The sequence below is a fragment of the Elephantulus edwardii genome, unplaced genomic scaffold (assembly GCF_000299155.1).
Source record: "Elephantulus edwardii isolate Elephantulus edwardi_28Jun2011 unplaced genomic scaffold, EleEdw1.0 scaffold00013, whole genome shotgun sequence".
Lineage (NCBI taxonomy): Eukaryota > Metazoa > Chordata > Mammalia > Macroscelidea > Macroscelididae > Elephantulus > Elephantulus edwardii.
The window spans coordinates 23,876,527-23,892,930 of record NW_006399763.1 but is presented as its reverse complement, the minus strand read 5'-3'; the positions used below and the strand labels follow the sequence as shown (position 1 = coordinate 23,892,930).

At 38.1% G+C, this 16,404-nt stretch overlaps 1 protein-coding gene across 1 annotated transcript; it reads left to right on the top strand.

The window, feature by feature from the left end:
* Positions 1-13,557: 13,557 nt before the first annotated feature.
* LOC102852834 (cytochrome c oxidase subunit 5B, mitochondrial-like) lies at positions 13,558-16,011 on the top strand. Its single transcript, XM_006881243.1, has 2 exons — positions 13,558-13,626; positions 15,592-16,011. The coding sequence occupies exons 1-2, from the start codon at positions 13,558-13,560 to the stop codon at positions 16,009-16,011; spliced, it is 489 nt and encodes a 162-aa protein (XP_006881305.1).
* The last annotated feature ends 393 nt before the right edge of the window (positions 16,012-16,404 follow it).

The window sequence follows — 16,404 nt, the reverse complement described above, 5'->3', positions numbered from 1 at the left end:
ATACATGTTGAAAAGGTATGGAGATAGGACACATCCCTGGCGTACACCCTTCCCAATTTTGAACCATGCAGTGTTACCCTGCTCTGTTCTGACGACTGCCTCTTGGTCCAAGTATAGGTTTCACATTAGCACGATTAAATGTTCTGGGATTCCCATTGAAATTCTCAGTCTCCTCCCAAACCCGAGGTCAGTCCTGCTTTACAGCAGTGGCACCATGCAGTATTTGTCCTTTTGTCACTGAGATACTTCACTCAGCATAATGTCCTCCAGGGTCACCCATATTGAATAATATTGCATGAGTTTCTTGTTTTACAGTGCAGCATAGCATTCTATTGTGTGAATATACCACAGCTTCTCTATCCACTCATTTGTTGATGGGCACTTAGGTTGTTTGCATCTCCTTGCTATTGTGAACAAAGCTGCAATAAATATGGGTGTGTATATATCTGCTTGGATGTCAGTTATGGTCTCTTTGGGATATATTCCCAGTAGTGGAATTGCTGAGTTGAATGGTATATCTATTTGTAACTTTTTGAGAAAGCGCCACATCATTCTCCACAGTGGTTGCACCATTTTACAATCCCACCAACAGTGAAGTGAATGAGGGTTTCAGTTTCTCAACAGCCTCACCAGATGTTGCTTGCTGTTCTGTTAAATTTTGCAATTCTGACTGAGATGCGATGATATCTCATAGTTGTTTTGATTTACATCTCTCTTAGAGATAGAGATTTTGAACATTTCTTCATGTGCTTGTTAGCCATCTGAATATCTTCTTCAGTGAAGTGTCTGTTCATATCCTGTGCCCATTTTGCAATTGGATTATTTGCCTTTATCTTGTTCTGGTGATCAAGTATTTTATAAATTCTGGATTTAAGTCTCTTATCTGGTATGTCATTACCAAATATTTTTCCCAATCTGTGGCTTTCCTTTTTACTTTGTTGGAGTTTTTTTGGTTGTGCATAGGGATTTGATTCCCTATAAATGGGAGAAGATCCCATTTATCTATTATATCTTCTCCTAGTTGTAAGGAGGATTACCTATTTTTGTAAATGGGAAAACATATGTATCTCTTCCAGTCAGTTGACACAATAACTGTCCTCCAGATTTCTTGGCACAACCTGATTAGCCCATGTAAGACTGCATCTGTTTGTTGAAATAAGTCAGTTGCTTTTCCATCAACTCCTGGGGCCTGTTTTTTTTTTGTTTTGTTTTGTTTGTTTGTTTGTTTTGTTTTTGTTTTCTGAGGGGGGGTTTTTTGCCAATTTCTTCAGAGTATCTTGAACTTTCTCCTTTATCACCATTGCCTCTTGAATAAAAGTTGTCATTTTTAGATAATTTTCAGTATAATCATGCTTGAATGTGATGATAATTGTTTTGTTCAATAATTTCTGCACTCTGTCAGGGCACCTTTTATTGGAATGGGGATAAATATGGGTCTCTTCCAGTGAGTTGGCCAGGTTTGTCTTCCAGATCTCTTGGCATAACAGTAAGTAAGTTTAGGGAGGCATCTGTTTGTTGAAATACATCAATTAGTATTCTGTCAATTTCTGGGGCTTTGTCTTTTGCCAAGTCCTTCAGAACAGCCTGAACTTCCTCCTTCACTACCATTGCATCTTGAATATATGTTATTTTTTGAAATTCTGTGTCAGCCAATTCTTTTTGGTACAGTGTCTCTGTGTACTCATTCCATCTTTTCTCATGCTTCTTGGATCATTCAATATTCTTCACATTATTGTTGTTGTGCATGGGCTAGTTGAAACTGACCCATAGCTGATCTTCTGGAGGGTTTTTAGAGGCAGTTAATCACACAGGAGGAGAGCTCCCATCCTTCTTTAAGGAGCAGCTCATGGGATTTGAACTGTGTGCCTTTGGGACTGGAGCACTGTTTCTTGCCACTAAGTCAACAGGGTTTTATAAGTATTAAGCTTGAGGCTTGAATTTGTTCTTTAGTTTCCTCAGTTTAAAAAATAAATATTCTCTGATAATAAAATGACAATGAAAATATTAATTTCTAATGCAATTCCTCATCACATTCCTTCTAGAAAATTACTTAGATTTGACTGTATTCAACATTCTGTTATCTTCATATATTTCTCATTCTATTATCTTCATATACTTTTTTTTCTATCATAATGTGACTTTATGGGGAGCTTGGTGGTCGAGGTATGTCTTGGAAAAAGTACAGCCACAGGACTTTTTGAGGGCAAAAATTATCAAGCTTCATCTTGCACACTTTGATCATGTAGAGGCCATACCCTAGAGAGGTATATAACATTTGGAACTGTGAAAGGGAAGCAAATACTCAACTAGATGGATTGACACAGTCATTGCAGCTATAGACTCAAATATTTCAGAGATTCTAACAATGGCTTGGATAGGGTTGCTTTGAGTCATACTCAACTCAACGATGCCTAGCAACAGCTGATGGCCTAGTGGTAAGGATATGTGCTGTAATTATAAAGACTTGATGCTTGAATCCAACAGCTGCTGTGCTACAGAAGGATGCATAACCTTCTCCAATGCAATTTACCACCTTTGAAAACTTAATGGAGGATCAGCTACGGGTCTATATTGACTCAATAGCAAACAACAAGAAGATTGTGATATTGTAAAATGTTTGCTTCTTTCATCACAGAGTTTGTAGAATACCATCAAAACACCATTCATTTGGAAATTTAATACCTTATCTATATTTAGAATAAAGGCCTATGGATATAAAAAAGTCCTCCTTTAGTATTCTGTTCACATTCTGCAAAAATAATAGTAATAACGCTATAAAGACACATCAACAGCAGTAAATTTCAGTTTGGGGGGTGGGGAAAAAGAGAACAGCTTAAACCAGAAACCTTGGGCAAAGGCTTTAATTTTCTCCTTGAATAAAATTAACTACTAATTAACTACTAACAAAGAAAATTAACTACTAACTATCTACTAACAAAGAAAAATAAACTCAAAGAAGTAAATAGATGTTAATAATGATGAAAGGGATATGCTTGTCAAAACATAGACTCTAATGATTATTTTATACAATTACAGTTACTTTGATATTCCTTAAAGAATGATTCCTCATCATCCTTCAAATAATACCATGAATTTCAATATAATGGATCAGACAATTAGTTCATCTAAACTAAAACCTGCATGTGGTAAGTGTCAGTGGACTATTTGAGGAAAAGGTTAAACAAATTGCACCTGTGGTCTGCTGTACACAGCATGTAATCTTGTTCCTGACTTAAACAGATAATAAGCTCATGCCTACTAGCTACAAATTACTATTTTAATCACCATATCTCTCACAGTTAACACAAAGCAGCCATGTAAAATGTGAACACTCAAACTTCATAATCATATCTCTGGAGAGTTTACTGCTACATTTAAAATTTCTTTCTTATGAATGCATAAATTTTAAAAATTATTGTTCAGATTCTATCAGCTTAGAACATAAGAGTGCTACTGGAAGACAAAAGCAAAAATTGCATTTATTATTGACTATGTGGATCACAAGAAATTATGTCTAAAGTTGAGAAGAAATGAAAGTCCCAGAAAACTTACTCATTCTCATGTGAAACATATATCTACATCAGGAAGCTGCTACAGTCAGAAAACAAGGTTTCAAATCAAGGTGTACATCAAAGTTTTGTCTTTTCTCTATATCTTTTTGATCTGAATGTTAGACAGATCATTCAGAAGCTGGACTTTACAAAGAAGAGTGTGGTATCAGGATCAAAGGAAGGCTCATCAACAACCTTCATTATGCAGATGTCAAAACTTGCTCACCATACGTGAGGAGGATTTGCAATGCTTACTTCAAACGATCAACAACAGATTACAGTCTTCAATGTGGATTGCAACTCAACATCAAAAAACAGGCCCATGGGCAGCATTATGATAGATACAGAAAAAGATTAAAGTTGTCAATTATTTCATCTTACTTGGATCCATAATCAACGCCCTTAGCACAGCAGCCAGGAAATCGAGAGGAGTTGCATTGAGAAAATCTTCTGTCAAAGACATCTTCAGAACAACAATTTCAGTCTGAAAACTAAGGTGTGTCTGATCCAAGTCATGGTCTTTTCAATTTCTTGATATCTACCTGGAAGTTAGATAATGAATAAGGATAACAGAAGTCTTGATATCTTGGGGTGTGCTATTAGAAAAGAGAACTGATACCACCACAACAAGATAAAAGTAAATAATCCAATAGAAAAATGGGCACAGGATATGAACAGACACTTCACCAAAGAAGACATCCAGATGGCTAACAAGCACATGAAGAAATGTTCAAAATACCTAGCTCAAAGAGAGATGCAAATCACAACAACTATGAGATATCATCTCACCCCATTAAGAATAGCAAAACTTAACAGAACAGTAAGCAACAAATGCTGGAGAGGCTGTGGAGAAACTGGAATCCTTATTCACTTTTGGTGGGAGTGTAAAATGGTGCAAACACTATGGAAAGCTGTATGGCGCTTTCTCAAATAGTTGCAAATAGAAATACCATTTGACCTTTCAATTAGTCTACTGGGAATATACCCTAAAGCAACCATAACTGCCACCCAGGCAGATATATGCACACACATGTTTATTTGGGCTTTGTTCACAATAGCAAAGAGTTGGAAACAACCCAAGTGTCCATCAACAAACAAATGGATAGGGAAGCTGTGGTATATTCACACTATAGAATACAACACTGCATTGAAAAACAAGGAACTCATGTAATATTTTTCAAATTGGATGATCCTGGAGGACATTATGCTGAGTGAAGTATCTCAGTCACAAAAGGACATATACTGTAATGTGCAATATAAAGCAGGACTGACCTCGAGGTTGGGAGGAGACTAAGAAAGATGGGATAAATAATGCATACTGCATTGAAACAGGTGAGGGAGAAAACTGTTTAAAAGGGATATGTGATTAGGTATTTTTGTCATGACAGGAGTTCAGAGCGAAGGCTGTATAGTGGAGTGGATCTGGGGGGAGGGATTATAAAACAATGAAAGGATTTTTCTTTTACTTTTCCAAGTGGGTAGTGTCCTAGGGGGGAGGGTTGGGAGGGGAGAAAAGTGCAATGAATGAATGGAAATCCAAAGTCTCTGTAAATTTTCATTGAAATTAATAATAAATTTTTAAAAAAAGAAAAGAAGAGAACGGAATATACCAGGGACTGCCAAAAGGACAAACAAGCATATCTTGGAAAAGTTGTATCAAGGGCACTCTTTTGAGGCAAGGATAGGAGACTTCTCATATACTTTGGTCGTGTTGTTAGGAGGGGCCAGTCTTTAGTAAAGAGTGTTAAACTAGGAAAAGTGAAGAGTCAGACAAGGAGAGGATTGATGATCTCAATGAGATGGATTGATATAATGACTGTAATGATGGATGTAGGTGTGCCAGAGATGATGACAATGACATAGGATAGAACAGGGTTAAGACCTATTGTTTATAGGGGTGCCATAAGTTATAGTTAATTCAACAATATTTAATAACAACAGCAACAGCAATAGAGATGACTTCAGAATTTGTCTTAGTTCTCTGAGTTTTAGTGACATATACCCCTTTCTACTGATTATAACATCAATCTTACTATTCTACTGCCTCTGAAATGAGTTGCAATAGCTCACATAGCACATAGAATCATAATTAAGATTTTGGGGTTTATTAAAGAAGTCAATAGTACACAATTTTATCAGACAACAGGTTACAATTTCTCTGTCAGGACAGTACCTAAAGTATGTTCAAAGACTTTTCAGCCTTTAGCCATCAACTTTAGGTCAGTGTTACAAAGCTCTTAGTTCTGCCAATTATGGCATCTCCTCATCAGTTCTACTACTTGCCTGAAAGTTACTGGCTTTGGTTCCATGGGTTAACAGTTCCAAGGTCAGCTCTGTCTCAAGTCAGGTATCTGGTTTTCTGCTGTGGCTGCTGCTGCTATCCTGGATTTGGCTGCTGCAAGAATCTCTGGCCTCAAAGGGCACACTGCATTGTCTGCTTCTTTGCTGGTGGTGGTATTTTTTAAAATCTGCAGCTGAATGTACACAATTTAGTGGTAAGACTAGCCCATCCCCTTGTGGGTAGGCTAACATACTTTATTTTCCTATTCTTGCCCATCCACATGGCAAAGTTTAAGCCGATACACAGAAAAGCCATTTTGAATAATTAATCCTTAACACTGTTGTTATGTGCCGTCGAGTCACTTGCAACTCATAGTGACCCTATGTACAACAGCCCTAAACTCTGCTCTGTCCTGTGCCAGTTGCACTGTCTTCCACATACCCATCGCGATTACCCCAGTCACTGAATCAATCCACCTCATAGAGGGCCTTCCCCTCCTGCACTGTCCCTCCACCCTCCCAAGCATGATGTCTCTCTCCAAGGAGCTGTCTCTCCTTAAAACATGTCCAAAGTATGTCATACAGAGCCCAGAATCCTTGCCTCCAAGGAGCCACCCGGTTTAACCCTCTCTGGGATGAATCTGTTTGTTTTCCAAGCAGTCCATGGTAACCTCAATACTCTTCTCCAGCACCACAGCTCAAAGGTATCAATTCTCCTTCTATCCTCCTTAACACTACACTAGGAAATATCATGATAAATGGAGAAAAAGCATAAAGTTGTTAATTATTTAATTTTACTTAGGTCCATAACACCTACGTATAGTAGCAGCAGTCAAGAAAGAAAAGGGAGAAAAATGGGTTGCAGTAGATAAATACACTATCAAGTTTCTCTTTAAAATGCTAAGGAATGAGAATGTAGTTTTCAAGATGGAGAGATACCAGATCCAAATTAGGGTTTTTTCAATTGTTTTGCAAGCATGTGAAAGTTAGATAATTAATAAGGTATACCAAAGAAGAATTAATGTCTTGGAATTGTGGTATTTGTGAAGGCATAAAATGGTCCATGGACTGCTAAAAGAGGAAACAAGTGTACCTTGGAGTAGCTAAAACCTCCTCATGGCCAATAACAGTGGAGCTGCAACTTATATTTTGGGGATACTATCAGCAAGTTAGTCAGCTGATTGGCCTTGCACGATTTAGCTAACAGTGAGGTGTGGGCTGGAAATCTCTTGGTTTATAATCAACCAGCATTTAGTGGGTGTGCCTGTATTTTAAAAAAGCTTTAGGACCAGAGGGTCCTAATCAGTGTTAACTGCTTTAGGAATGAACATTATTTTAAATGGTACTGTAGGGGTCTATTTACTGTACTGAAGTAACTTGAAATTACTGTGATGCTGAACACTGTGCTCTATGTGTGTCAAATGCCATAATGGTTACCATCATGGACAGTGTTTGATGGAGCTTCCAGGTTGATTGAGGTTTGGAAGCAGGAGTGAAATTCACTTCCTCTGGAAACTTTATGAACATAGAGAAATGATGATAATTCTAGAACAGGGTTCAGGTCTTGTCCATAGAGTTGCTATGAGTCATACTTGACATAAAGACACTTAATGAAAACAATCAGCAAGTGCCTATCCTTGGATTAAAAAACAACAACAACAAAAAAAAGGTGTCATGCTTGGGAAATTAAAAAGGGTGGTGAAATAGAGGAAGACCCTCAACAAAATAGAGTGATACAGTGACTGCAACAATAGAAGATCATGAGAATGGTGCACAGTATGACATGGTTCAGATTTATAATTCAAAGGGTCAGTATGAGTCCTGGTCAACTTGATGAATCCTACCAAAAGCAACACAAGTGAGCCCTGGTGGCCTAGACCACACAGAGTTGTTCTACTAACCTAAAGGTGGCACCTTTCTAATGATTCAAATCCACCAGTTTCTTTGAGAGGAAGACAATCTACTCCTATGTAATTCATAGTCTTAGAAAATTCACTGCAGAGTGACTCATTAGTTAATTCTAACTAATCAAAGGAGGAGAATAAGTGATAGTGAACATTTTTTATATATTTACTGTCTTAAAAATTAATTATTCTAACTAGATAAGGCATAATAATTATTATTATTCTTTTCTTTTTAAAAATCCTTGCCTAATTTGTGTGATATAGTAATTGAAATTAGTGTTGTCATCAATGTTTTAGTAAAAAGAATTTTTTCAAGCCAATAAACTAGATTTTTAAAATTTCTGAGAGACTTTGGAGAACAGAAATTTTGGAAATGAGTGGATTGTTTAAAGCTACAGGCAAAGCTATCTTATTTTAATTGCTCATATTAATCCGCATGGGAACGTTGTTGTTCTTATTGTTGATTGCCATTGAGTTGAAGTCAACTCATAGTGACTCTATGGAAAAAAGACCTAATGCCTTTCCATAGCTATCATTGTTTTTCCAAGTTCATAGAGTTTCCAGAGGCATGTGGTTTAGAAACCTGTTTTGCAACTGAGAGCTCCATCAAATACTGTCTTTACAATGGGAAACCATTATGGTATTTGATATACCCATGGCACAAGGTTCAATATCACAACAAACCCAGATTACTTCATACAGCACATTGACAAAGAGTGATGTGCAAAGTGGAAGAATGTCCCTCCAGATATGACAGCACTAGCCTCATTTACCAGTGCTTAACTGTTGTCAAGTTGAATATGACTCAGAGTAGGCTTTGCTCAAAAGACCTGAACTCTCTTCTTTGTTAACATCATTTCTGTACATTTATTAGAGAGTTTGTACAGTTTCCAGAGGCATCCAGTTTAGGAAGTGGATGCCATTCTTGCTTCCCAACATGAATCAATCTAGAAGCTCATCCAACCACTGTACATAGTGGGTAACCATTATGGTATTTGACACGACTTTGGGATAGTGTTCAGCAGCACAGCAAGTCCAAGTTGTTCAGTACAGCAAATAGACAAATGATTGCTGTGTTTTTTAAAGAATATTAATTCTAAAATCAATAAATTTGGCCCATAGGACCTACAGGATTTTAAAGCCACACCTTGAGCAGGCCTCCACCATTAGGCTAAGGCTCAAGGGCCACTACTTTTGAGGAGAGGGGGAGAACATTAACACACAACAAACACAGCCCCAGAAACTTTGCATAGGTTAATAATTTAAAACATTTTACAACAGTGGTCCTAGTTGAAAATGACAGCAGCAAGTAGTTTCTGAGCCTCTGTGCTACTGTTTCAGGACCACACTGTTGTGCCTATAGTGAGCAATACTTATGGGAAGGAAGACCTAACTATTATGTGGAGAACCATCTCTTTCTTCATAGGGCTCCTATCAGTAGGGGTAAGCATGTTGAATACTTTCCTGATGTCATAGCCCAGAAAGCACCAGGAACTCTGGTTTGTTCCTATCTCTACTTTGGCATCAAGTCCATATCCTTTTCTCTGGGTTCACAGTAAACATCTGCTACTTCATAATTCACATATGAATCTGCTTCAAACTAGCTATGAAGAGGTCTAAAGAGAGCTTAGGCCACTGTTGGGGACCACAGCACTGGAACTATTTTAGACCACCATTATGCATTTGGATGAAAACTGTATAAGAGCTGAAGTTCATTTTCATTTTTATAAATGATCTTCCATTCCTTTGATTATGGTAAGAGATGGCTTAAATAAATATATAAGCACTCTTCTGTCAATTTGCTGTAGTGAGGTAACCTGTGGTTGCTCTGATGCTGAAACTTGAGCCATTGGTGTGTCAAATGCCCTAACGGTTATCCATGGTGGACAGTATTCAGTGAAGCTGTCAGTTTATGACAGGTTTGGAAGCAGGGGTAGCATCCACTTCCTAAACAACATGCCTCTGCAAACTCTATGAACTTTGATAAATGATGATAGTTATAAAAAGGCTTTAAGTCTTTTGTTCATAGGGTCACTGTAATACACAAGCAAATTGTTGACAGATGTTGAAGCCATATTTTTCACGATTGAAGTAGTATTAAGTGTTGTGTGACAATGAATTAGAACTGACTGATAGCAAACTCTCCAATGGGTTTCAGAGGCAGTAAATAGCATGCAAAGAGAATGCCAAATCCTTTTCCCGTGGAGCAGCTCATGGATTAGAACCTTGTGCCTTGAGGATTCAAGCTCAGCTTCTTACCACCAGGCTGCCAGAACTTATTTTTAGTGTACAGACAATATAAAAGCAACAGAAAGAGAGTAAAAGGATCTATATTGATAACAGAGTAGAATGAGAAACATACATATAAACTTGTATTTATCTTAAGCTAGACATAATTAATTCAGAAATATCTACAAATATGAATATATAGACAGGGTAATAGGCACATATGTTTCCTGAAAGTATCTGGAAACAACACTTAGACCCTCCCATTCTCTTATTTCGATCCAATCAGACCTGACTCAAAGAGTGAGAAGGAGTGTAGTCTACCAAGTAAGTTCGGAAGCTTATTGATAAGGTAACTAGCAACTTTTGTATGGGGACATGCAAATAAATTATGTAGAACACTAACAAGAGAGTTGGCCAATTTTCCTTTATCACTAGGCTTAAACTGAGCAGCTCTAGAGGTAGGAAGAAAGCAGAAATCTCACCATCATTAAAATAAAAGAAGAAACTAAGATTATAATGTGTACTTTTGGACCAGAGATTGAGATATAGCAGTAATAACTACAACAGAGGTGGTGGAGAACCAGAGAAAAATGTGAGGCAGAGCTCCAGAAAGGTGTGAAACATAGATGTACCAGATTACCCAGTCAACAGAGTAATTTACTTCTGCCTAATCTTACCAGAACACTTGACCGTGCTTATGAAAAACCTATATTTGGACCAGGAGGCAGTCATCAGAACAGAGCAAGGAAACACTGCATGGTTCAAAATTGGAAAGGGTGTGCGCCAAGGATGTGACCTATCTCCATATCTTGTCAATCTATATGCAGAACAGATTATCCGGGAGGTGGGGCTCTAGGAGGAGAAATGTGGCATCAGGATTGGAAGTAGACACATCAGCAATCTGCATTATGCAGATGACACAACGCTACTTGCTGAAATGGAAGAAGACCTGAAGAGCTTGCTACAGAGGGTCAAAGACTGAAGCCTTCAATATGGATTGAAACTCAACATCAAGAAAACAAAGATACTAACCACTGGGACAATTGGCAGCATCATAATAGATGGTGAAGAGATTGACGTTGTTAATAGCTTCAGCTTGCTTGATTCTACAATCAACACTCTTGGTACCAGCAGCCAGGAAATTTAAATACGATTTACATTGGGAAATTCTGCTGTCAGAGACCTATCCACAGTATTGAAGAACAATGATGTCAGCCTGAAGACTAAGGTGTACCTGATACAGGCCATGGTCTTTTCAATTACTTGCTATGCATCAGAAGCTGGACAATGACTAGAAATTATAGAAGGAGAATTGATGCCTTCAAGGTGTGGTGCTGGAGAAGAGTATTGAATATACCACGGACTGCTAGGAGAACAAACAAGTTTTTCCTGGAGAGGCTGAATCCAGGCTGCTCCTTGGAGGTAAGGATTCTGAAGCTTCTTCTGACATACTTTGGATATGTTGCAAGGCAGGATGAGTCTTTAAAAAGGTACGTCGTGTTTGTGAAGGGTGGAGGAATGCAGGACGGCAAGACTCTCAATGAAATGGATTGATTCAGTGACTGGGGAAATATTGACAGGTTTATCAGAAATAATAAGATTGGCACAGATTAGAGCAGTGTTTAGGGCTGTTGTACATATGGTTACGAAGAGTCACAGGTGACCCAATGACACATAACAACAATCTTACCAGTAGAGGAAGGGATAGAAAGTGAGTTAGGAGTTATACTGCCAATTCAAAGGCAGATGATCACTCTCCTCCCTTATAATTTATATCATCTGAAAACCTATTAGAAGACCAGCTATGCATCTAATTCCAACTTCAATGGCAGTGAATAAATGAGTGAGTAAAAAGTGTTTATCACTTGCGTGAGGCATAGTCCAAAGTCTCAAAGCCAGCTAGAAAGGTCTGGCACTGAACATTTCTGTGGAAAAAACCATCCTGGACAAGGAACTATATTCTGAGTGGGTTTGGCCTGTTAATTCTTTAATACAACCTATACCTGTATTGCCTGTGATTCCCATATAGCCGTTCCAATGAATTAGTGAACTTGCCAGAAGAGCAGAGAGAGCCACAGTAGGGAGAAGTGACAGAACTGATAGAAGAAGGTGCGAGTGTTCAGGAATGTACCTGATATCATAGGAGTTATCTTTATACTGTTGATGTTCTCAATGAGAATTTTCTTCCTTATGGAGTTCATGGAGAACAGATTATACTACTTCTCTCCCAACCACACTGTTTTCACACCTTAATATGATACAATAAGAATGACACTTAAACTTTATGTTGTTGTTTGGTACCGTTGAGTCGTAGACGACTCATAGCGACCCTATGACGAACGGCCTGAGCACTGTTCATACATAGAGTTTCCGGAGGCAAGCCATTTCGGAAGTGGATGCTGCTCCTGTTTCCAGGCTTGATTTAGTCTGGAAGCTCCAGCCAACACTGTCCACCATGGGTGCCCATTACCACGATTGGCACATCACATCATAGGAGTTAGCTTTATACTGTTGATGTTCCCAAAGAGAATTTTCTTCCTTATGGAGTTAGTGGAGAACAGATTATACTACTTCTCTCCCAACCACACTGTTTTCACACCTTAACATTATACAATAAGAACTACACTTAAACTTTATAGGATTATTAAAAAGAAAGGGAACCCCAAATAAAAAAAAAGAAAATAAGTGATGAAAGCTAAGGAAATATGAATGAATTATGGGCTTTAGTAAATGATAGTTTTAGGCTAGTTTTCTTATTGTGCCTAATGAATTGTATCAATGTAAAAATTTAATATGAGGAATTGAATGTAATATATACTAAGCCAGTGTACGGTATTCATTATCTATGACTATTCCAAAATAAAAAAAATTAAAATAGTAATTTAAAAGTCATCTTGCAAATTAGAATGAGTCATAAGAATTATTTGCTTATATGTTTGTTGTACAAAAACTTAAATCATACCTCTTCCTTGTGCTAAGTATTGTGGATTGTCTAAAGATTTAACAGTAAGAAAAAGAAACTGATTTCACAATGAAATGACTGATGAAAAATGAAAATATTATAATTCATTGGAGATCTCCTGAAGTTGGCTAATTTTAAAGGATAGTGAAATATAAATTTGAGTCAGCAAAGTAAAAGAGGAAAGGAGGTAGAAGTTAAACTACTCTGGAGAAAAACAACGGTTGTGTATTTAGTCAAAGAAAGTACTGAATTTCAAGATCTTAGTAAACAAAAAAATAAAATTCAAGAACATTGGAGTTCATAAAAACAAAAAAAATGTTTCAACATTAAGCAGGAAATCAAACTGAGAAATGTGTTACAACTGTAAAATACATTGAATTTGTGTTATAGTGGTAATATGAAGCCATAAAAATGTTTAACACAAGTGAATAACCATCTGATGGAATTTCAGAATGTTCTGGCAGCTTTACAGAATGTGGACTGGAGCACAGCAAGAGTGGAAGTAATGGGCTGTTGTGGCAATAATCTAGGTGAGTGATAATGATGCCTCAAGTGTTTTACTGATCTCTTTGAATAGAGCAGTTTTTTTAAACTTTAGTAAGGATCCTTAGGAGTAGTTTTCATGGCAGATATGCCCAGATTTCTTAATTCAGTAGCTCTCAGCTGCTACCTAAGAATTTGCATTTTCACAAGTCCCCAGGTACTAGCAACCCTTTGTACAGTAGCTCTGAACTCTGCACTATCCTGAGCCAATCAGTGTCACTGACACACCTACCCTGCATGACCAAACTATATGAGACAGCTTCAAAATCCTTCCTTCCAAGGAGCAGCTTGGTTTCACCCTCTTTAGGACAGATCTATTTGTTCTCTTTGCAGTCTATGGTATGTTCAATAACCTTCTCCAGCACAATTCAAAGGCATCAGTTTTTCTTCTTTTGAGCTTCTATCCATATTGAATACTTCAGGTCCTCGGTTTCTTCAAGCAAGGTGTGTCATACAGAAATCATTATAATCAAGTTAGATTGATATCTATCTATCTATCTATCTATCTATCTATCTAATCTATCTTAGCTAGCTAGTTAGCTAGCTATCCTTCCATCCATCATCTAAAAATCCCCCTCACTTTACAGCCATTAAGTCATTTCTTACTCATAACATTTATTGTTGTTGTTGTGCCATTGAGTCACCTGCAACCCGTAGCAACCGTATGTACAGTTGCTCTGACACCTGCCGTAATCTGAGGCAGTCCCACTGACTCAGACATACCTATTTCCTTTAACCCAGTTGTCAATCCATTTCATCTGGGGTCTTCCTTTCTGAGCTGTCCCTCCATTCTTACAAGCATGATGTCCTTCTTCAAAGACGAGTCCCTCCTGGCCACAAACACATATTTGTGAGATGGAACTTTAAAATTCTTGCCTGGGAAGAGAAACTTATTTTCACCCTTGCCAAAACAGACTTGTTTGTTTTCTTGGAGTCCACGGTATGTTCATGACTTCTCCAGCACCACAACTCAAAGGCATCAATTCTTCTGTCATCCCTAGGCATTGTTCAGCTCTCTGATGCATAGCAACTAATTACAAAGACCATGGCCTGGATCAGGTATACCTTAGTCTCTAAACTGACATAATCCCTCTTTAGGACATCGGAGAGGTCCCTGACAGCAGACTTTCCCAATACCATTTTTCTTTTGATTTCCTGACTGCTGGTAAAAGAGTGTTGGTTGTGGAACCACGCAGGTTGAGGATGTTAACAATTTCAATCTCTTCACCATCTATCATGGTGCTACCAATTGGCCCAGTGATGAAACTCTTTGTCTTTTTGATGTTGAGTTTCAATTCATATTGAAGACTACAGTTCTTGATCATCTACAGCAAATGCTTCAGGTTCTCCTCTGTTTCAGCAAGTAAGGTCATGTCATCTGCATATAGCAGGTTTTTGAGTCTTCCTCCAATCCTGATGTCACATCCTTCCTCAAATAGATGCTCCTCCTGAATGATCTGTTCCACATACAGATTGAAAAGTTATGGAGGCAAGACACATCCATGATACAACTCCTTTCCCAATTTTGAAACAATTAGTGTTTCCTTGCTCTGTTCTTATAACTATCTCCTGTTCCAAGTATACTTTTGACATTAGCACAATCAAGTGTTCTGAGATTTCCATTCTTCTCTAGGTTAGCCACAATTTTTTGTAATCAACACAGTTCAAATGCCTTTGCATAGTCAGTTAACACAGATAATCATTCTTCTGATACTCTTTGTTTCCAGCCAAAATCCATCTGACATAGGTGATAATGTCTCTAATATCACAGCCTCTTCAAGCTGAGTTTGTAGTTCTTTTATAATCTTCAGCAGGATTTTGCTTGGATGTAGTATTAGTGACATTTTTATATAGTTTTCACACTTTGTTAGGTCTGTTTTTTGGAATGGGAATAAATATGGTCCAGTCAGTTGACCAGGCAGTTGTCCTTCAGATTTTTTGGCATGACCTGGTGGGCATGTCCAGGGCAGCTTCTGGAAACATGCTGGAATTATTTGTAGAAATACATCAATTGGTATTCCATCTTTCCTGGGGTCTTATTTTTGTTAGTTCTTTCAGAGGTGCCTGAACATTCTTCATTTCTCTTAATCACATCTAGTCTAATAAAATTCTTTTGTATCAGTCCCTGCTGCTGCTTCTGGTTGCGAGAGTTATAGCTTCAAGGTTATTTCGTCAAGCTGGAGCATTGGCCGCTCAGGCCTTGAGGGCCCACAGGCCCAATGGCGTCGCCGTCGTGCACTCGATGGCGTCTGGAGGTGGTGTGCTTACCGATGATGATCAGGCGACAGGGTTGGAGCGGGAGGTCATGATGGCTGCCCGGAAAGGCCAGGATCCATACAATATGCTTGCTCCAAAGGCAGCTGCAGGCACTAAGGAAGATCCTCATTTAGTTCCCTCCATCAACAATAAGCGAATAGTAGGCTGCATCTGTGAAGAAGACAGCAATGTTGTGATCTGGTTTTGGCTACGCAAAGGTGATGCACAGCGATACCCTAATTGCTGGACCCATTACAAGCTGGTGCCCCACCAGTTAGCTCACTGAGTGGGCCCCTAGTTGTGCTCATGCTCACACTGATGTGGTCTAAATGTGCTGGAATGTTTCCTTCTTTCTAATAAAGACTGGCCACTGCTTTGGCTCCTTCTCCCATAAAAAAAAATTCTTTTGTATCAACTAATTATTTTTGGTACAGTAACGCCGCATACTCTATTTTCTTTTAGTGCTTTCTGGATCATTCAACATTCTGTCCAGTGTCCCTAAGTATTGCAACTCAAGGCTTGCATCTGTTCATTAGTTTCTTCAGCTTAAATGCTAAGTTTGTTCATCCCTTTTTATATTCTTACTCAATATCTTTGCATATTTCATTATAATAGTTTGCTTCCTGAGCTGTATTTAAAATCTTCTTTTCAGCTTCTTCTTGCTTTCTTCCCTTTTCTT

Coding starts and splice junctions, on each gene's coding strand:
- LOC102852834 (XM_006881243.1), top strand. CDS start 13,558: ATGCCCAGATTTCTTAATTCAGTAGCTCTCAGCTGCTACCTAAGAATT. Junction 13,627..15,591: donor GCATTTTCACAAGTCCCCAG/GTACTAGCAACC, acceptor CTTTTGTATCAG/TCCCTGCTGCTGCTTCTGGT.